This window comes from Amphibalanus amphitrite, unplaced genomic scaffold, assembly GCF_019059575.1.
Source record: "Amphibalanus amphitrite isolate SeventyFive unplaced genomic scaffold, NRLGWU_Aamphi_draft 000019F_arrow, whole genome shotgun sequence".
Classification (NCBI taxonomy): Eukaryota; Metazoa; Arthropoda; class Thecostraca; order Balanomorpha; family Balanidae; genus Amphibalanus; species Amphibalanus amphitrite.
The window spans coordinates 532,232-554,674 of NW_024881515.1; the positions used below are offsets into that span (position 1 = coordinate 532,232).

Below are 22,443 nucleotides of genomic sequence, written 5' to 3' on the forward strand. Positions count from 1 at the left end.
ACCCGCGGGCGGGATAGCCGCTGTGTAAACCTACTCGGCGTGCCGACGGCAAGTGCTGAGTGCAGAACAATGGCAGTGTGCGTCTGAAGTGATGAGACTGGGGCACCTGACCTGGGCGGAGCGCCTCAGCGGTAACCCGGCTCGCGTTCAGATCCGCCGGAGGACGCAGAGGTGGCAGAGGATGCAGAGGCGGTCTCTCTCCCACGGTTCTCTGTGTCGGACGCCCATTCAGTGACGGTTTGCGTGTCCCGATGAGGCGCGCCGCGTCTCTGGCTGGGTACGGCCTCGCCCAGGTCGTCGTAACCTTGGCCGGCGGCCGCGGAGACGGCGGAGCTGTGGGCTTGTATGGCTTTAGGGGGCGGCGGGACGCCGCGCTGCGGTGAAGGGTGACGCCGGTGACGGTCGGACCGGCCTCTGTCGTCACCGGGTCACGCAGGTCGCGCCGTGGGCCGCCCGGGTCTGTGACTGCGAGCACCGCCGCGCCGGTGGCCCGGGGTCGGGAGCCGGGGTCAGCGCGGCGCGGACCGGGGCGTGGTCAGTCGCCAGGTTACGGCGCGGTGCAGCGGTTTCCACGGCAGCCGACCGATCACGACACCGCTGTGTGATAGCGGATTGCAGTATCGGCCCGCATGCAGCCGGCGGTGTCACGAACTCGGCCCGGCGCCGATGGATATCAGCTAGTTAGCTGCTAACGAGGTGGCGGGCCGGGCCGTGCCGGGCCGGCGGAGGGTGAGGTCACGGCAGCAGCGCCGCTGAACGCCGAACGCCGCCGGGGTCGGAGGCTGAAGGTCAGCACGCCTGACCCGGGCCGGACCGGGCAGCGCGCCGCCGACCGAACGCGGGTGGTCACGGCCCGCTCGACCCATTGAGAAGCACCTGTCACGCCGGCCGGCCGGTCGGTCCACTGACCAACTGGGTTATGACATGGGTCGGCGACCGTGACGGCGACGGTGACCGACTGCGCGCCTCTCGGTGTCGCTGAGGACGCGTCGAGTGGCGCAGAGTGACGCCGGCCGAGCGGCGTCGAGAGCAGCATACCGCGCCTTTGTTAGTACCCACGGCCGGCCGGTCAGCCCGCCGCGCAGTCCGCCCGCTGACCGGCCGGCCGGACGGCCCGCGCTGCCATGACGCCGCCGATGACGCCAGCTGTGACGCCACCAGCCCGTGCCGCCAATGAGCGTCGCCGGCCGGCCGCGCCACCTCGCGCGCCCTCGTGCGCAGCGCGGCGGTGGCCCGATCGGTCCAGGAATGACAGGCAGAAGGGGACGGCTGGCACGCGCCGACCCGGTTCGGCGCCGACCCGGCCCGGGGTCACCGTCACGTCTGGGCTGACGCGCGCCGTGATCTGCTCTGCTCCGTCTGCCATGTGGGCCGGAGGGCACGACTCGGCGGTCGGACGATCCGAACTCACGACATGATGTCTGAGATTGGCATCGTCTGAAGATCGAACGGGTGCACGGGAACGGGCTGGTATGGTATGCATTGACTCGCTGGTCGGCCAGGCCGGGTAAACACCAACACACCCGGCCGGACTGCGTGGCGGACCGGGTCGGGAGGCCCATCGCTGATGGATGGTCCCCAGCGGCCCATTGTCGGCGGTCCCGCGCAGCGATTGACCGTGACGCCGCGGGTCGGCGGGCCGCCGCGCTCGGCCACGCTTTCCTCGGCCGAGCGGCATTGTTTCCGTGACGGCTCCGACCGGGCCGCGCCCGCGATGGCTCTGCTGGCCGACTTTGGACCGACTCGGCTACTTTCGCGCCGCCCCATTCGGTCCGGACCGGATCGAACCGTATGCAGATGTGCCTCCCGGACCGGCCGGCCCGGATCCGCATTCGGTCGGGCCGGGACTCACCGCCTCCGTCCACCTTTAGCCGTGTCAGGCCGCCAGGTCTGGTGTCGGTCTGCCCAAGTCGGCCGTGAGGTGCCGGCGGCCGACGGCTGGGCGCTGGCCGTGACTCAGTTCCGTCAGTCACGCCGTGCCTGGGTCAGCGTCGGGGAGTAGGAGGGGAGACCGCGGGGAGGGGGATGACAGACGGTGGCGCAATACCACCTCCCCTGGCTTCCCGGTAATGAATCTCTCCCAGCGCAGGTGGCGCGGCGGCTGCGTCCGCTCCGCCGGTACGTCACAGGGGATCCCCGGGCTCCGGTCGGGCGTGTGACGTCACCGACTGCAGCGTCGGAGCGGCTCGGCGCCGTGACCTCGGCCGGACGGCGGACTGCGGTCGGACTAAGAGGGACAGGTGACTCAGTGAGACCAACTGGGCGCGCGCGGCCAGCGGAGGCAGGCGAGCCAGCGAGCCGGAGACCGAGTCTGACCCTGTCGGGCCGTCCCGGCCGCAGACCGCTCGGACTCGTCACCGGCAGCCGCCGATACCGCCGGCGCCGCACCGGGCCGGTCTGTGGTCGGTGCCGGCGTGAACCGAGCGGCCTTTCCCTGACGTGCTCGGTTCGACCGTAATGTCCGATAAAACCTGCACGTAGCCATGACGAGCACCGGCTCCATCCAACCCTGATTTATTGGTGCTTTGTCTCGGTCTCCAGAGGAATTCCCGTAAATCTCGGCGTGGAAAGTTTCACCGACGGGAAGTGAGTCGTCATCCGAGTGTAACTGTCAATTGAGTCATTGTTCGGCGCCGTAACCTACCTAGTAAGCGGCTTCCGCATGTGATGCAGTTGTGACCTTGAATTGAGCTGGACGTCGAGTCCGTACTACGCAGTGCTGATGTTCTATTCATGTGCTCTGCTCGGGATCCTGCTGGAACGCCCCACGGGGACGCGGGCCGCCCGTCGGGCCGGCCCCGCCGGTTTACAGGCTGGTGGCGGTACTGCGCGACGGGGCTGTAAACGCTCCGGCTCCAGACGGTAATCGGAGCCGCGGACGGCGCGGCGTCCTCCAATCGGGCCCATCTGCCGCCCGCGGCCGGTGCCGGGTCCGCCCGGCCGAGGGAGACAAACAGCTGAGAGGAGAGGAGGGCGGCGGTGGGGCGCGCACTGACGCCGCTGGCCGGAAGGACACCGGAGCCGACCCCGCTCCGCTCCGGACACTGGAGCGGCCAGCTGGCGCACAGCGGGCGTCATGGTCTGAAAGGCGCCGCCCCGGAAGGCTGCGCGTGTGTCGGGCGTGGCCGCGGCGGGGGACGGAACGGGGTGGGTTACCGACCGACAGGGTAACCGTCACAGCTGGACCGGCGTCACGTGGCGGTGTCGTGACGCGCGCGCCGTCACGCCGGCAGCGGTGACCGAGCGGACGGGTATCTGGGTCAGCCGCCACCTGTGTTAGAGGCGCCGGCCGACCTGACCCGCTCACTGTCCGCGTCCGTGCCGAGCTCCGCCGCTCCGGGACCGCCCGGTGACGAACGGTGAGTGTCGCGGTGCGTGCCACGGCCGTGGCCAGTGCGGTACCGCCCGGCGTCGTTACGGAGTTGCGTAAGGTTGATGCAGGGCCGTGTTTACTCCTCCGCCGGCGGGCCGGTGATGGACGCCGACGGCCGGACCCTCTCCCGGCCGGACGCCGGCCATTCCCCGCCGGCCTGTCGACGCCGATGTACCGGCGTCGGGTTTCGGCCGCACCGCCAGCTGCCCGGAGCTCCGGTGATGGCCGAAGCGGGTCTAGGACAAGTGGGGCAGGGCCTGGAGAGTGCTGATGTGGCGTCTGGAGCGTCTCGAACGCCTGGAACAACGCTCAGCGGATTTGATCTGCTGGTGTTAGGGAGTGGCGCGCGCGGGCGGCGCGTCTGGAGGACGGGGTGTGCCGTTCTCGTGTCGGCCGGCGCGCCGCCGACTTTGGTAACCCCGCGGCGAATCTCGACAGGTGGGGAGGGCGTGATGACGTCACACAATGCCCTCTTGCTCCGAGTGGGTGCGCTTAGCCAGGGTGTGTTCTGTGGCGCTTTGTAATGAGATATGATTTCATTGCGTCGCTAGCGACAATGTATCGCACGATGTAAACAAAACCACATCCTTCCGATGTTCGTGCAGCGGCCCTGTCGCGCCCGTCCGCCTCCACGCCCCTTTGATCGGCTCCTGCAGGCATCGTGCCGGCTTTCTACTGTGACCGGGAGTGGTCTCGGGCCGCCTGCACGACGGCACCGGCTCGGCTCGCTATGGAGATGCCGTAAGCGGCCCCGGCTGATCACAGGGGCGGGGCGGAGAGAGCCGTCGTGCCGGCCTCCGGCGACGGCTGACGATCCCGCTGCACCGCCTGGTCTGTCGAGCGGCCGGGCCGGTATCTGGCAGAAGCTGTCGGTGGTGACGCGATGTCGTGTTCCAGTTCATATGGATCCGTTATGTCGCAGCATCCAGTGGGCGTGTCGGCCTGAGCCGAGTGCAAAACAGCGAGTCGTGTTGTGGGCCGCTGCTCTCCAAGGTTATCTAGAGCCCGCCGCCGCCGCCCCGACAGCAAACAGCGCCCTTGAAATCCTCCATCTCACGCGGCTCTTTTCAGTCTCTGTGCGGCTGGTCGTTAGTGGCGGCGGCTGACCTGGTTCGGGTCGGGCCGCCGGCTCTCTGGGCTCGGCTGACAGTGATGGCCGGTCCGTGCGGGCGTCGCGCTGCGTTATGGCACGTGCGCGGCAGTGGCGCACCGTCAATCAGAGGTGGTGGCTTCCGGGACGGGCAGGCAGAGTGCGGCGCGGGTGACGACGGTCGGTGGGAGGCGGTCGGCGACCGTTAGTGATGGGGACGCCGACGGAACGAGCTGTCAGTGTCAGACGCAACCGGAGACAGCCGATCCGCGCGCTAATAATGGAGCCTGAAATAGGATGATAAGCTGGATGGAAGCTCCTTCTCGAGTTTATCCCATCTCAACATCTCATACATGTGCTATCAGATATTGGAAATGAAGATGTCACTTCAGCCTTTTAGGCATTTCATCGGAGATCTTTTTGTCGTTTTTTTTTTTTAAGCTGAGTGGTATCTGTGGAACTGGCAGCCGGGACGGACTGGCCGACCGAGTCTGGTCGGGTCGTAGTGACCCAGTTTGGTGGTGGGTTCGTGACCGGGCCGCGGCGTGGTGTGGCCTGAGCCCGGCGTGTGGAGGTCGCCGCTCCACCCCGCCGTAAATACAGCCACCTTCGCTGGCAGAACACTGAACAGAGGGGTCCGGCAGGGGAGAACCCGCGGCGCCCCCTCCCCGCTCCCTCAGCTACCTGCCCTCTGTGTGTGACCGTACTGCGCAGAAAGAAGCCGATCCGTGCGGCCGCCGGGTCCGTCATGGATGAGCTGCTCCTCAGACCTCGGGGCCTCCTCACGGAGACCAGTCACCGGACCATAAAGTGGGGTCAGCTGGGATCCGAACTGTTCGGTATGTCAATTGCTCTGGTATGTCACTACCAGTCCTCGCTCCTCGGCGCTGGTGGACGCGCCCAATGGTCATCGCCGCTGTGTTGTTTGTCCCTCCCCGGTGACCATCGATGTCCGGTTTTTACACGCCCAGTGACTGTCGTTGTTCTGTTGTTTGTCGATGCGCCGGGCGGCCATCAGCGTCTGATTTATCGAGTCGCCGGCGCCCAACGGTACCGTGCGGTGGGCTGAGCTGCCTGTAAGCCGAGATGGGCCGACGAAAGTAAGCGGCTGCCCTTGGGGCGCAGCTCTCGGTGTTTGCTCTGGACGCCCAGTGCCCCGCACCCGTAACGCAACACACTTGACCTGACCTGTGGGGCAACCGTGGCAGCGCGGCGGGGCGTGTTGTGCCAAGGTCGGGGTGTGTGCGCATATGGTGTGACCGAGCCGCCTGTATCCGCCGAGGCGGATTGTCCCAGCCGGGTCTGCCGGTCAGCTCAGCAGACCCGACTCACCGGACCACTGTCTGGTCTGCATCAAACGAAAACGTCAACACTGTCTTCATTCGACACTGGAAACGGACTGACCGCTATCGCGAAAATTGACATTGCCCAAATAAACAGACGGGCTTTGTGCGCTGCTCGGAGCGGGAGCCGGTCGCCGTGGCGCCGTGGCCGCTGACGCCGTGTGGGTCCCGCCGCTGCGTGTTGACGGCTCACCTGAGCTGCGGCCAGCGTGCCATGCCGAGCTGGTCCAGTGAGGCCGAGTTACACAACGGGTCCGGCCGGGCCTGCACCGAGCCTTTCTCTTCCTGGCCTGCTGACCACGCCGGGTGGACAGACTGGTGCAGGTGAGACGTACTGGCGGCGTGATCACGGTCAGCGCGGCTCTAAACTGGCCGGCCGGCTGGATGACAGCATCCCTCACTGTCTAGCCTCCGAATCCCAGTCTCTATCCGGTCTACTACTGTCCCTTCTGTGCCGTGCCAGAAACGGCTCATGTCGCCTCGCTCGTGGTTCCCCATCGTGCCTGGTATTTTTCTGTTGCCTGGTGAGCTTTCTGCACGATGCGAGTCACCTTCATGGAACAGTGCGGGCTGTTTCCACGATGTCCGGGCCGGTCCGGCCTCTTGGGGAGTGTGCACCGACCAGAGATAGCGGAGGTGTGGAGGGCCGGACGGCAGTCAGTGTGATGGTGTTCCGGCCGCCTGGGCACATTGTCGTTACGTGATGGATCCCACCGCCGTCCCGCGGACCTGATACCAGCCCGGCATCACCGCCGTAACGTGACGGGCTGTCTGCCGCGCTGTGACGCGGCGTCACGGTCGGGAGCGCGCGCCTCCGCCGTTTTTGGTGGTGTGTTGAGTAACGTCGTGAGGATCGGTAGAGCTGTTGTTGACGCAAGGTGGTCCGTTGCAGTCTGCCTTGACTTTTTGTTGGGTAATTTTCCGCCGGTATATATTGTATGTCATGGTGTACGGATGTCGTGACTGTGAGGCAGTTTGATTTGTGGGTGCTAGCTTATGACTTATAATATCTACATTGTTTTAATATTTACTGCAGTGAAATGCCGTTCTCTTGTGTCATGAGTTGTGCCATGGAAGCATCTTGCATAATCTTGTACAATGTACATCAAGTTGCTCTCGACGCACTCGGCAAGGAGACATCGCGGCCCCATTTCTTGTGCGAGCGCCGTATGAGCGGAATGCTTGCGATGGCCATACCGGTCGCGCAGTGTCCTCGCTCATGGTCGGCTCCACTAGCTGCACATAGCTGGGACGCCTCCCGTAGTGACGTCAGACGGCCTCCCGTGTTGATGTGTGTATGTTGCAAGGTTACGTAACGCTCTCAGATGGCCGCCGGGGGGCGAGCGGGTCCTGAAGCCGAGCGGCCCTGAACCGCGCGCGCCGAGGCGCCTCGGGCCGCCGCCTGGATTCCGTCAATGGCGGATTGATGTCGCTATTGTGCCCGTGACCTGAGCTGTAAAGCGCCGCCTCCGCCCACGGCATCGCCGATCCATCGCGTGGCTTTGATGTGTCGTTAGCCCGCGATCATCGGTAGGTCACTGTGTGTGTGTCTGATGTGTCCTTGGTGACCTGACCTGACCTGACCTGACCTGACCTGACAGACCGTGTGTCTCCTGTGTTCGGCAGTGCCGCGGATGGCGACCACGGAGAGCCAGATCCGGTTCAGCGGCCACACGCTGGACAAGGCCGTCAAGGCCAAGGTGACGCTGGAGAACTACTACAGCAACCTGCTACACCAGAATCTCGAGCGGAAGCAGAGGTGAGTGTCGCCGTTAGGCCGCGGTCGCCGCTGCCACCGCCCGCCCCTGTCCGCCGCGCAAACCCATGGTCTTGAAACTTGGAAGGGCTCTGGCTACTGGCTAGGTGACTGGCATTGTGACAACTGACGGATGACTGGAGCCCAGCTTACATTCTCCATTCATCACTTGTGGCGACACTTTGCCGTTATGGTTTTGTAACCAAATTTGTAATGCTTTTGATAAACTGGAATTCGCGTAACCGTTTACCACTTTGTGGACGCTTTGGCAATATCAGAGGGAAGGCAAACCAAACTCCAATGCGTCTCGGTCGTGCGGTCTGCCATTGCGATAATCCCGGCGAGACTCTGTTAGAAATGGTCCGTAATTATCCACCGGCGGAGGAGCTCATGTCACGGTGGCGCGGCTCTGTTCCGGTGGCTGCGTGTGCCGCGGTGGGTGCACCACCTGTCCGCGCGCCGGCCGACACGTGGCCCTCCCTCCCGGATGTTGCAGTCTCTGTGTGGCGCGGCTGACCCGCCGGGCTGTATCGGTGAGAGCGGCAGAGCCCTCAGACTCCGGCGCGGCGGGCGCGTCGGGTCGCCGAGCCCACTTCACCTCCGGGGCGGGTCTGACCCAGCGCCGGGCGAGGACATGGCCGCATTATGTGAGACATCCATCTCGGCCGTCTGCGGAGGCGGAGCGCGCGCGGAGTCGGCCGATCTCGGTCCTGTCGGCGGCAGCTGTCGGACGGACGCCGCGCGGCTCGTCTCCCGTCTGTGGTGAAGCGCCGCCGCGTCTGGCTGTCTCCGAGCCGAGTCTAATGAGTGTCCCGCCGCGACCAACACGTGCCGTCATTTGTTGCGTAACTGCCGGCCGAAAATTCCACTCGGTCGGCGCCGAATGGTGAACGATGGCCCGCTCGGAAATCGCCGGTGGCAGGCACAGTTGGACCGACCGGCGGACACATGATAGATCGGCGAGACATAGAGCGCAATCAGCGCCGGTCGTCAAACTTTCACAGCAGTGTGACGATGCGGGCTGCAGCGGCGGCGCGCAGTCGGTGCGAACGGCGCCGCCCTGCTTTTCTCCGTCTTTATAGCGTCGTCTGTCCGAGAGCGGGGAACGCCCGCAGTGTAATAACGTCCCGTCCTGCAGAGAGGAGACGCCGATAGGACTGCGACGCCCGGTTTTTACCGCGACGAACGTCACACCCGCGTCCAATGATAGATCGCTCCCGTGCTGTTGCTTCTCTCATTGTTCATCGGTCGACTTTGCGCCATTAATGGAGCTCAGCGTCCGGGAGGCGGCAGATGCAGACGGCGCAGGGTATTCCCCGTCAGGGGCCGCTTCCCTGGGGGCAATTTCTGCCCTCTGTCCGCCAGCTGCCACGGCTGGGAGATGACGGCCCGCGCAAACCCAATTTTTCCCTGTATCCCGGCCAGATTAGGTCAGGCGCAAAAACTCCCCATCTGCCGACCGACTTGTATTGACGCCACGCTCCCGACTCACTGATTGAATGTGACGCGGCCGGTTTCTTGGCGGACGTCGGCGTCGTTTTTCCTCACTGCAGTAGCGTCGTCTGCGGCGCGTTGCATTGGCAGAACCGTGCTAAAAGGCTTACGCGGAGCAGGACATCCGCCCGATATAGGGACCGGATGTGTCCGCCCTCTGGCCGGAGAAGACAGGCGGGTGTGCCGTGCTGGCTCTGCAGACGGGGTGGATGATACCGCTCTCCGTCGGCTGTCGGATAGGCTGCAACCGGCGACTCTTGCCGCCCGAACTCTCCCATCATTGCACGGGTCGACGAACTCTAGCACTCGAAAACTCGAACTCGATCAGCTGTGAACGTGCGCCGAGGGTTGTGTGTGGTCGCCTCCCGGCAGCCCGTCGTCCCTCGTCTGGCTCTCAGTGCGCTCCCCGGTGGCGGCGGCCTGGACCGGTGACTGGGAGACCCTGTTTACCGACAGCTGATCTGGGCTCCACCAGCTGCCGGTGGTCGGGTTTCCCCTCCCCTGTTTGCCCCGCGGCCCGCAGCGCTCGGTGTCGGCTCGGAGCGTCCCGTGTGGACGCGTCACGTGATGGGTCTGTCCGTGGGTGTCGTGACACGTGTGTCGTGACCCGCCCCGTGTCCGCGGTGACCGACACGCGGCCCGTGCCGTGATAGCCTCCTCAACCGGCGCCATTGAATAATTAAACAGGCGGTCGACGATGGAAGTGGTAAAAACTCGCCGCAATTTGGCGGTGTAATGACTGGCTGATTCGGCGGAGGCGCCCACCGCGCCGTGTTATTGATTGTGGCATGTTGAAGGTCGCCAGCGTGTGAAGGTTCGATGGCTGGTGATAATCAATATCGCCATTATCTGGGTTCCAGTACCACGCGTCAACACGCTGGGCGAGGGACGTTTGACTGGTCCGCCGTTAGTGAGCGCGTGTGTCTGCTAATCCTGCGGGCACGGCGGCCACTCATCCTCCGCTGCAGAGCGCTCTGAGCCGGCCGTCCAGCGGTGCGTGTGCTCGCGCGCACGTGGGGCCCGGTGTGCGACCCTGCTGCCGTGACCTTCGGTGTCCGGTCGGAGTCAGCGACCGGCTCCTCCTCTCTGTGTCTGCCGGCCGGCCAGTCAGAGGCGAGCAGTCACAGACCTAATGTCCCGGAACGGAAACACCGTACCTATACGCAATGGAGAACAACAAAGGAGACTCAAAGCTTCGGATTGCGGTTCTTGGAAACTTCATTAGCAAGGCAAATTCGGTGCGCTGGCTGGATAGGTAACGAGCCCAGAAGTCGGTGATATTTTGCTGCCGGTTTTGTCGCTGGTTTCACCTCAGCGCTTCCGGTGGCGTCTGTTGTCGGCTGCACGCGCTGGCGGCGCCCTATCTGCCGGCGGCGCGGCCAAAAACGGTACCTTGGCGACCCTCACGCGCTGCCGGCGGAGGGTGGCGCCTGAGGGTGTAGCGGTTTCACCCATTAGACGCGGCCTCCCTCGCCATTGAGATCGCGCTGAGTGCGTGCTTAGCGCCGCCGCTGAGCAGGTGTTGCATAATGTGCCCGGGGGAGGCGCGGCTCCCCGTGAGTGGGGTCCCGGCCGTACCGGGTCGCCGGTTTCCGGCGCCACTGACCCACTTAGGTCACGTCCTGCGACGGAGGGCCGGCGCGCTGCCGGATCTGTGTGGGTGGCGTCCTGGGGAGCGGCGCCGCACGGCAGTCACTCCCCACCCGGCCCGGCACGGCCTTGGACAGGTCGGCGGAGACTGGGACGGACGGGACACCGATGTCATATCGCACGGTGACCTTGGGTGGGTCGGCGACCTCTGCCTGCCGACGTCACCCGGACAGGTCAACAGGGTCAGCTGCGGACTCCGTGCGAGCGGCACAGAGCGTGTGACGGCCGCACGCGGCCCGCTGAAATGTTGAACAGGCCATTACGGCCGGCCAACACACACTGACAGACCGACTATGAGCGTGCATAATTTCACAGCGTTCGGCCGCTTCGATCGCACGCAATCGTGAGGCGCCCCGGTATGCGCCGCCGCGCCGCGCCCGCAGAGCTCACCACGGAAACCTGTGATCGAAATGGCCGCGCCGGGGCGCACAGCTGTGTGTGCAAATGGAGGTTTTTCGCTTGAATTGATGTTTGTTGTCAGTGGTTTTTGTAGACCTGGAAGTGCGTAAAGGAACAACCCCACTTTGAAGAAAGGTGTGTGCTCTAGTTTTGTGCGGAAGAACTTTGCGCACAAATGTTCCTGTTCCGTTTTTGTGCCGCGCTTGTCGCTGCAGCGGCTGTTCGCGGCAAGTGTTTGCTGTTTTCTCAGCCCGGTTGGCCCGGCACACCTGTGTGTCCCTAGCCGGAACGGGTCCATCCTGGCCAACCCACGCACCGCCGCGGCACCGCCGGAGCCTTGACACACATCTTTCTGCGCGCCGGTCCTGCCGCGGCCGTCCGACGCCCACCACCTGTGCAGGTGTCGCCGTCGGCACTCGGCAGTGAGTGTGACTTTTTCTGGACCGCTCAGCCCAACAAAGGATTAGTCGCACCGCTCGCGCGGCCCCTGCAATCGACCGGTGCCTCCGGACCGAACGGGACGCCGCCTTTGTGCGGCAGATCCGGCCGAGATCGAAAGTGATCTCCGGGGGCATCTGAGTAGCATCAGAGCAGCATCTGAAGTCCATCTGAGCTGCATCTGAGGCTGCCGGGCTCAAGTGGGTGCCCCCCCCCTCCCCTTGGGTTCGGGTGGTGGATGCTGGATGCAGATTGCAGAGGCCCTGGCCATGTGACCCGATCCCGGCTGCCCTGCCGGCTGCCGGTCCCATGGTCCCATGGTCCGGTCTGGGCGGTCCGGTAGTCTGATCCGGCGCCGTCGGGTGGCTGGTCGTGCCGTCCAGCCCGGTAACAACACTCGGGCCAGCTCACGGGCCGGCGCCGTTTGGGGTCAGCCGACACCTGACCCGGCGTGCCCACGGCGGGTCCACGCCGGGCCCCGAGACGACGGGGCGTGCCGGGCCACCCACCCGGCCGACTCCGGGGCCGGGCAGTGCGGTGGTCTGATGCGGCGGCTGTGACGGACGCCAGCGCCCAGACGGGCTCGGCCGCGCCACTTTCTGACCTCGATAGCACGGATGTGTGCTGTTCGTCATGTTTTGTATATTTCGTTTGAATGTGGTGCGCTGGCCACTCCCCGTTCGGTCGGGTCGGACTGGCCGCTGACAGCTCTGGAGCGGACCTCCGGGCTCGTCGGACCACTGACGGCCAGCCGTCACACAACTCTTGTTCCGTCACACAATCGGGGTGACGGACCGTGACGCTACTGTATGTAGGACTGTATAGCGAGAGACAGAGGGTGGGAGTGAGAGAGAGAGAGAGAGAGAGAGAGAGAGAGAGAGAGAGAGAGAGAGAGAGAGAGAGAGAGAGAGAGCCGGGATCACGCCATGGCTGCCGCTGCAGCGCCCGGCGCTCGTCACCTCTGACCTCGAGAGAGCGGCGGTGTCACGGCTGACGGCGCGGGCCGGGTCGGACCGACGCGCCGGGCCGGGCGGTCGGCCGGGCGGCTGACTTTCCCGCCCGTTGACCCAGGGCGGCTGCTGTTTGCACGGCGCTATTGACGGAGTGAGAGCGACCGACGACTGCTCAGTGCTCATACGTCCGCGCGTGGCTGTGATGGGCGGCGTGGCACCAGTATGCCGGTCTGACGCGCCGCGGCGGACCGGACGGCGACCGGTGACTCGCCGTGCGCCAGGGGCGGCGCCACGGATTTTTGCCAGGGGTGGCAGGCCGAAGGAGGGGGCCTCTTCATAAGAGGGCCTCCTCTTCGCCTCTGGGGCCTCCTCAAAAGTGAAAATTGTGGTCGTTTGTCAAAAACAGTAGGTACGTGTATCTATTATCTGCAGTTTAAAACGTTTTCGCTTTACCAATAGGGGAGAGTGGGGCACATTCGTGCAAAAAATGGATAAATCCATATATCTGTTCTTTGATTAGTGCAACGGCAAAATTGTTGATTGTGGTATGGAAAGGAACTATTGCAGATATTTTTCCTCTTTAAAAGTTATCCTCTAAAATTATTGCTTCTATTAGAAAAAATGACTTTTAATAACTCTGAACGTTTGCACGAAACTGCCCCACCTATGGGGCACATTCGTGCAAGGGGTGGGGCACTTCCGTGCACCCTGCGAAGTTCTAGAAATTACTGGGCATTACCAAAAATTTACCAAAGGAAATTGGCAGGGGGTCATTTCACTTGATTCCTTTCGACAAGAATGCATTGCACAACATATGTAGAAAGAATGGGCTGGCCAACAAGAATGTGCCAACTGCCGGCCTCCGTGACCTCGCCAAGTTCGCGTGAATTACTCGTCACGACGTCGCAAGCAGCCGAGACTGAGTCAGGCGAGCGTCATTAGTGAAACCTACTATAGATAAAGTCATAAATAGCAAAAACTAAAAAAAAAATATGCACGAATGTGCCCCCAGGCAGTTCGTACACGAACCTGCCCCACAACGTTATTTGTAATATATTTCAAAATTTTTTGTTGAAAAAATGACACTTTGTCAACAAACAAGTTTGCAGCAGTTCCGTGAATAGAGTAAGCACCTTCGCCCCCAATTTTGAAAAGCTGAACCACATTTCCGAGTCAGGATCACGAAAATGGATGATATGAGAAAAGTTTGGAAAGCTCACGAATATTACAAATTTGCGTTTTTATCAAGCATGACAGCAGGTACAGTGTTGTCTTCTACGGTGAACGAAGGGCGGCAATGATAGACACATTTCCATAATTTACCTTGAGCTCGTGCAGTCACTCGTGTTCCCATAAACTGCTGAAAACGAATGTGCCCCATGCACGAATGTGCCCCACTCTCCCCTACCAATCCCGCGTATTCGGGCAAATCCACGCAGAAGTCTATATATGGCCTTGCGCAGAAGTGGCTTTTCCTTGCCTAGAGTCAATGGTAAAACAAATGATACAATGATGGGACTGCTCCACACGTTACAGACGCGGTACGAACTAACCTTGATAAAAACGATAAAAATACCTAAACAAAATATGATAAAAGTGACCATGGCAGTGCATTACTACTATACTGTCTATTTCTCACTTGCCTGATAGCATAATTAAAACGACCGATTGACATCGTACGCTGCGCATTTCAGCTGGCAGTTGGTTGTATAGCATCGGGCCATAGTACAGAAATCGGCGCCTCCCAGCCTCCGTCCTGACAGGTGGCAGTCGCAGGTCGTCACCCTGGCGAGTGCTCCGAACTCGTGTATCACGGTTTGCTTGGATAAAGGATGAAAGTGACACTGGTGTATGGTATTTGATAATTTTGTGAGTAATGCAGGCGTATGATATTTGAATAGATCCTCTGCATCGAGCCATCCCAGCGCCCTCCGAACGTCTGCAGAATGGCTGAACTTCCTTCTACCTGAGACGACACGAGCGGCAAAGTTGATCAATGATCACCTTTTGAATCTTAGCTAGATTCTTCCCGCTGCCGCTGCCGTACATAGGGAGGCAATAGCGGACGCGGGAAGGAGGCAATAGCACCAGGGCGGTTACAATGGCGGGCAAGATCTCGGCCGTAAGGTAATGACGTATGTGCGACAGGCCAATGCGGATCCCGAAGCATTTACGCGTAATTTCTTGTACATAAATGGGCGTCCCAGGAAAGATGATGATCAAAGATCACCCCCAGATTTTTGCTTCTAATACGGGTTATATTGTACGCTCGCGGAATTTCACCCCGAGAGGTGTAACGTTCCGGCCCCGCAGTTTTTGTCTACTGCCAAGAACAATCAGGTGAGTTTTGTCGAATTTGCGCGGAACCAAAGGTCGAGAGAAAAGAGGGCCTGCTCCATGCGCTCAGTCAGATCTGACAGGGTTGTCTTGTTGCCGCAGACCATGACCTGGGTGTCGTCCGGCACCAACGGTCGCACACGAACAAGCTGAGGTTATTTGAAAAGATAGTATATAAGAGGGGACCTAGTGCCGAACCTTGGAAAACGCCTTTGTTATTCGGAAGCGCGGTTGCAATCTGCCTGTTACCAGAGACGTCAGTGAAGCTGACGCTCTGTGTGTGGTTCTGCAGAATGAAGGGATGCGGTTGCTAAAGCGCCAGGTACCCCAGGTTAATGATGCAAACGCCCACGTGCCACTAAGCTCCACTTATGAATAGGGCAATACAGGCAATACATATAAGCCCCCCCCCCTCTCCACAATTTTTTTTTGTCTGAACTCTCATATTATGCCGTTGCAATGAATGAAAACGGCCTGGAAAATTCGGAGCGCACTCCCTTCCCCCCACTCAACAACTTTTTTAACCATACATTGGGTATATATATATATATATATATATATATATATATATATATATATATATTGAGACGGGTTACACAGCACTTTGGGTGGACGCGTTTCGTCTAAATGACTTTTTCGACACCCTCTCGGAAATTAAAACAATACAAACACACAAGAATAAAACTAGCACAGCAGTCTCACACTCTGTTGAAATACAGCATGCTAAGAATGCGCATTACTACAAATGATAACCTTCGATAAAAACTATTTGTCGGTACACAGCTACTGTTACATAATCATCGACGAGAATAAAAATAGCACACTTATAACGACTCGAACGGTAAGTTTTTTAAGTCAAGTTTTTAATGCTGAACACTGCTGCTGATTTTGCCCACTTAATAAACCCTACCCTGGTATTGATCGTATCGTTCGTTGTAATAAATGCCGCTTCGGTCGCTCTCCGACATCCCTTGTTCCCACAATTCGCTAACACTTTTGCCCCGTCCCAATTTGGCAAATGACTAGTGGAATGTGCGTGAACAACAAAGGCACTGTGGTCGGCGTCGTTTCGTATGTCTCGCTTGTGCTCCTTTAAGCGTGTTTGGATTCCCCTACCAGTTTCTCCAATATAAGATTTGTCGCAGTTACCACACGGTACCTGATAAACTACGCTAAGTTCTCTATTTCTAGAAGTTTTCTTTTGAGTTAACTCACCTATCTTCTTTCCAGTGGTCAGTGCCACCTTGAAGCCTGTCGTTTCGAGTTTCTGAGTGATGCTTTCGGCTACTTTTGAGTTCGGTATTGAAATAAATCGTGTGTCTTTCTTTCGAGCTGTTTCGTTCCTCGTTTTGTTTCGAATGTCTAAAGCCTTCTTTTTCAAACGAATGAGAAGACCCTTTGGGTACTTCAGCTTCATGAAAGATGAAAAGATATGCCGGATTTCGTCATCGAGATATTCTTCGCTGCATACCCGGAAAGCCCTTAAAAAGAACCCCAAGACTATCCCACTTTTGACCCTCTCGCTATGGCCTGAAAAATAATGAACGTAGTCTTCCTTATTTGTAGGTTTACGATACACTTTGAATTTTGCATGACTACCACTTCGTACTACTTCGGTATCTAAGAAGGGAATGGAGCCGTTTCTCTCTGTTTCTATAGTGAACTGGATATTTGGGTCAACCGCGTTCAGTTCGTCAAGTTTCGTTTTCAAGTCGATGTCTTTTGGCGCTACAACTAAGACGTCGTCAACATATCGCACCCACAATACATTTTCACCCATGATATTTTGGTACCTGTGTTTTTCTAGCCACTCCATATAAAGGCAAGCAGCCACCGGACTGAGAGGCGATCCCATAGCTAGCCCGCTGTGCTGAACATACTCATCTGACTCGAACCTGAATCCTCCAAATTTCATGCACATTGATACAAGGCTAATATAGTCAGATTTTGCGAGCGGTAACTGATCTGAATCCATCTTTTCGACTACATTTTTGATAACCCTAAGGGCATCATCTACTGGTACATTAGAAAAGAGAGACTTCACGTCAAAGCTGGCCAGGTACTTATCTGTTAAGTCGGTGTTCTTAAGTCGTTCGATCAGATCGTCGCTGTTTCGTAAGTGTGCATCACTGACCGCCCCCAGGTTCGCGGTGAGCGGCTTCGCAAGTGTTTTCGCTAGTCGATGGGGTGCGCTACCGATGCCGGATGTAATCGGTCGTAATGGTATGCCGTCTTTATGCAGTTTCGGGAGGCCGCGCATCTTCGGTGCTTCTGGTGCTTCCGCTCGCAAAATCTGACTATATTAGCCTTGTATCAATGTGCATGAAATTTGGAGGATTCAGGTTCGAGTCAGATGAGTATGTTCAGCACAGCGGGCTAGCTATGGGATCGCCTCTCAGTCCGGTGGCTGCTTGCCTTTATATGGAGTGGCTAGAAAAACACAGGTACCAAAATATCATGGGTGAAAATGTATTGTGGGTGCGATATGTTGACGACGTCTTAGTTGTAGCGCCAAAAGACATCGACTTGAAAACGAAACTTGACGAACTGAACGCGGTTGACCCAAATATCCAGTTCACTATAGAAACAGAGAGAAACGGCTCCATTCCCTTCTTAGATACCGAAGTAGTACGAAGTGGTAGTCATGCAAAATTCAAAGTGTATCGTAAACCTACAAATAAGGAAGACTACGTTCATTATTTTTCAGGCCATAGCGAGAGGGTCAAAAGTGGGATAGTCTTGGGGTTCTTTTTAAGGGCTTTCCGGGTATGCAGCGAAGAATATCTCGATGACGAAATCCGGCATATCTTTTCATCTTTCATGAAGCTGAAGTACCCAAAGGGTCTTCTCATTCGTTTGAAAAAGAAGGCTTTAGACATTCGAAACAAAACGAGGAACGAAACAGCTCGAAAGAAAGACACACGATTTATTTCAATACCGAACTCAAAAGTAGCCGAAAGCATCACTCAGAAACTCGAAACGACAGGCTTCAAGGTGGCACTGACCACTGGAAAGAAGATAGGTGAGTTAACTCAAAAGAAAACTTCTAGAAATAGAGAACTTAGCGTAGTTTATCAGGTACCGTGTGGTAACTGCGACAAATCTTATATTGGAGAAACTGGTAGGGGAATCCAAACACGCTTAAAGGAGCACAAGCGAGACATACGAAACGACGCCGACCACAGTGCCTTTGTTGTTCACGCACATTCCACTAGTCATTTGCCAAATTGGGACGGGGCAAAAGTGTTAGCGAATTGTGGGAACAAGGGATGTCGGAGAGCGACCGAAGCGGCATTTATTACAACGAACGATACGATCAATACCAGGGTAGGGTTTATTAAGTGGGCAAAATCAGCAGCAGTGTTCAGCATTAAAAACTTGACTTAAAAACTTACCGTTCGAGTCGTTATAAGTGTGCTATTTTTATTCTCGTCGATGATTATGTAACAGTAGCTGTGTACCGACAAATAGTTTTTATCGAAGGTTATCATTTGTAGTAATGCGCATTCTTAGCATGCTGTATTTCAACAGAGTGTGAGACTGCTGTGCTAGTTTTATTCTTGTGTGTTTGTATTGTTTTAATTTCCGAGAGGGTGTCGAAAAAGTCATTTAGACGAAACGCGTCCACCCAATGTGCTGTGTAACCCGTCTCAATATATATATTTGTCTATTACTACTCACATTGGGTATATGGAAAGATATGGGTTGAAAATTGCGGAGTGCACCTCGTCCCCCGCTCAACAACTTTTTGCCTACAGAAAGCGGCCTTGTACCAACGTTTAGCCCCCTCCCCCCCCCCTAAAAAAAAACGGAGCTCTGGATCCGCCAGTGGCACAGGGGCGTCCTTTATGGCCGCACAGTTGCCTTCTGTGTAGGAACAGGGGCAGGGTGTGGTTTTGTATAGGCCTGGTAGGGCCCGAGCCCGAACCCTACCGATGTTTATTTGGGTCCTATCAATGTTCCCTGAGCCCTGCCAATATTTTGTCAGCCATCACTTGATAACGAAGTAAAACGAAACAATAAGCAAATAAGCACATTATGTATACACTATACATCTAAGGTTCTAACCACGGTAAGCATATGTAGCTGGAAATGAGGTGTGTCCCATGGGCTCAAGTCCTTTTTGGATACCAAGATGCTCGAAAGACCAGTGGTTTTAGACGGCCCATGGCTGCCTCTGAGCGCCGCACGCCGCGCGACGGCCTCTTATAAATCCAGGTCCGTCTCCAAAACCAGCCTCTAAAGGCCCTACACCGACTTCGGAGGGTGCCGCGATGCTTCAGAATAGGCAATATTGATCTGAGAAGGTCCTATACTCTGATTCCCGAGGGTCCAGCGCCAGGTCCTTTCCGCATCAGATTACGAAAACTTAAACTTCTCATCCTTTTATTTTAGCAAGCAGGTCTCTCATCGTAATGTTTTAAGATCTCGTTAGTTGTCGAACCCTTCACTCAGCATTGACCTTCAAAACCTTCCCTGGTCTCTTTCAGCACAACCATCCTTTTTAGTTGGCGTGGGCCTCTGTTAGAATGGCCCGTGTTCCGCTGACATAACTAATTTGCCCTTATAACTGCACGTTTTGTGCATCGGGTCCCGTGAGGGCCTAGATTTCGAAGATTAAAAAAAGATTCTAATTTGTCTTGTCAGTGATCAAGGTGGAAAAATAAGTGGCCGAAATCCGATGAGAAAGGCAGATTTGGGGATACCCTATGTTCGTGAGAATCGTTCAGTTCACCCGTTCGATACGGAAATGTTCGTGCGTGCTCGTGATCGTTCACTCGTTCTCGTACTCGTTCTCTTTCGTCACCCGGAGGACCATAAAGTTATTGTTCATCTATGTAAAAGTCTATTCTTGATTGACAGGCAAACGGTTAAAAAGGGTAAATACGGCGGTCACAGACGCAGTTCACTGAATCGTATCGCGTTCTCGCAAGGCCACGTCGGCCGCGTCGTACGTAAGGCCACGTCGGCCACGTCGTGCACCGGGCCGTGTCGCACCGGCGGAGTCCCGTCGAAGACTGTCAGGCCCCCGTCCCGTCTCAGCCCTCGTGGTACGCACAACACGTGGGCATGAGAACCAGGACAGGGGCCAGATGACACATATGTGAGCGGCGTGGCGCGGCGGACCGACCGCCGCGCTCCGAGCGCCGGCCGTCTTTGCGAAGATATCAAAAATGCCTATTTGCTCGCTAACATAGCCGGCCCGGTTTTTCGCGATCATCCGCGGAAAATCCAACAACTAGCGAGCAATCGTTCAAGCGTCCCGTACGCACGCACACACTCGTAACGATCCGTTCAACATGCGCGATATACATACACTCACAGACAATGCACATTACGCACTACACAATGTCTGACTGAGGCAGGCATTATCCCCGCCAACAATCACCCAGTCATAAAACTGGTGACGGCGCGTTCTCGGCAGCCGGGTGCCGTCACACACTGACGCATGTCGTAAACTACACACGCTGGGCCGAGAGGCATCGGCGGCAGTGACATTGCCGTCACATGGCCGACACACAACAAACACCCATCACACAAAGTACAACACGACACACATTACGTTACCGAAGCGGCGAAGCGAACAAACGCGGACGTACAATAGCACTAACACGGTGCGTATCATAAACTACCATAACACTGCTAAGGTCGTAAACTACTAGCGCGTCCAAGAACTGTCACACGGCTCACAGCTGATAGCTAATGGCTGAACAGTGAACACTCAACACAAATGACCATTCGCAGCGGACAGAATGAGCGGCTCACTCTCTCACGCACACACACACACGTTTGCACCGCGAATGGTGGGCGCAGGAAACACTAATAAACGCTCCGATCTCCACACTGCTCGCCGGCGGCACAGTGCGGTCGTAGACGACTCACTTTAGCCGTCCCCCGTGCCGCACATTATCTCTCCGAGTCCGTTTACTGTTCGTCGCCGTCGCACTCGAGACGGTAGAGACGAGAGACTGGCCGCCTGTAACGACCAGTGGCAGTCGTCGCATCCACGGCGCGGATACGACCGCCTACACCGGGGTCATACACTCCGCTCGTCCCATCGGCCGGTGTCCACGCGGTACGTCTCCGTCGGTCAGTCGCACTAGTTCGCCAACCTTGACCTCGGTCGTGTCCATGATCGACATGCAGTGTGCGGTCGGCGTGCGCGGGGAGACACTCTCGCCGCCGGCGTCGCCAGGAGCGATCCTGCGGCTGCGTGTTCTTCCGCTTCCAGCGACGGCCACCGACTCTGAGCAGGCCGCCGGAGTCCATGAGGCAGGGCGAGAAGTCACTGCCATTTACGACCGGCTCCGCTCGCTCGGTGACGCACGCTGTCACCCTCGTGTCGTCGTCGGAGAGGGCGGCCGGGCCGGACCGCGCAGCTGGACCTCGTATCCACGGTCCGCCGGGGGCGAGGTCCGTCCCCGGTCCGCCTCTGCTGAAGATGTCGGCCGGGCCCGGCGGCTCGGCTGCGTGACACCACTGGGTCGTCTCTGATGATTCCTGGGTGTGAAGGTCAGCGACCGCACTCGTTTTATCACTGACACGAACGTGATTGACAACGTGTTCACCATCGAGCACCGAGCGTTCCGACGCCCGCCCGGTCACCGTCCATCCCAACAGCGTCCTTACGGCGCACAGCGTTCCCGTCGGTCCCTCGATCACTTCCCGCGGCACAATAAGTTCGATGACGTCGGTTCCCAGGAGCACCTCCACTGGGCCGTGGATGGCGCTGGGGAGATCCAGGTCGGCAAGGTGCGGCCATTTCTCCTTTGCTACTGTGCAGTCCACGGCCTTGGCTGACACGTTTAACGTCGGCGTCGTTTGGGCGTTTCGTATACGGTGTGCCCTGCCGTCGCCGCCCACAGCCTCGACGGCGAAGGATACGCGTCGTGACGTCGTCGTTTGGGTCCCACTCAGCGTACTCAGCACCAATTTGTCGGTGGGCCCCGAGATGCTGAGCCGGTCACACAGGTCGTCGGTGATCAGTGTGACCTGACTGCCCAGGTCGAAGAGTGCGTTCGTGGTGCGGCTACCTGCCGGCCCATTTACGGTGATGGGCACCACCTGCAGGAGAATATCACTGCGAGGCTCGGCCGATGCGGTGCCGACATGTTTGGCAGATGACGGCGTACCATCATCGGAATCGCGCAGCGGAAACACTCGTCCTCCATTGTGTAACAGCGTGTGATGACGCCTGCCGCAGTGCTCCGCGTCACATCGTGCATCACTGGGACACGTGGCGCTGATGTGATCGCGACCCAGGCAGTTAAAGCACAGTCCGTTTCTGCCGACGAACTCTGCCTTCTCATTCACAGTCAGCGCGAGAAATTCGTCACAGTGCTGGAGCTCGTGTGTTTGCTGACACATGGTACACCAGTCACTGTGTCCGTCCGCTGATGACTTTATGGCAGCTGTCCTCTCCCGCTTTACAGCCGCCGGCGTGGTCCGCGCCGACGCGGTGGTAAACACGCGTCTTGGGCGGCACTCAGCGTCATTAGCCTCGACCTTCGGCAGCTGCTTGGTGGTCACGTTCAAGGCCAACCGACCAGCTGACACATGACGGCGAAGCCATTCGTCGAGATCGACGAGCGTCGGACGAGTGATGCCAT

General features: G+C 58.3%; 1 protein-coding gene across 6 annotated transcripts in view; it reads left to right on the forward strand.

The window, feature by feature from the left end:
- The window catches only part of LOC122389305 (serine/threonine-protein kinase tricornered-like), a 70,601-nt gene that overhangs the window by 18,210 nt on the left and 29,948 nt on the right, over nucleotides 1–22,443 (forward strand). For all 6 annotated transcript variants that reach the window (XM_043381215.1, XM_043381223.1, XM_043381206.1 and 3 more), the window contains one exon: nucleotides 7,433–7,565. In XM_043381215.1, the coding sequence (XP_043237150.1) occupies nucleotides 7,441–7,565 (125 nt within the window). In that variant the 5' untranslated portion in view covers nucleotides 7,433–7,440. The remainder of the gene's footprint in view (nucleotides 1–7,432; nucleotides 7,566–22,443) is intronic.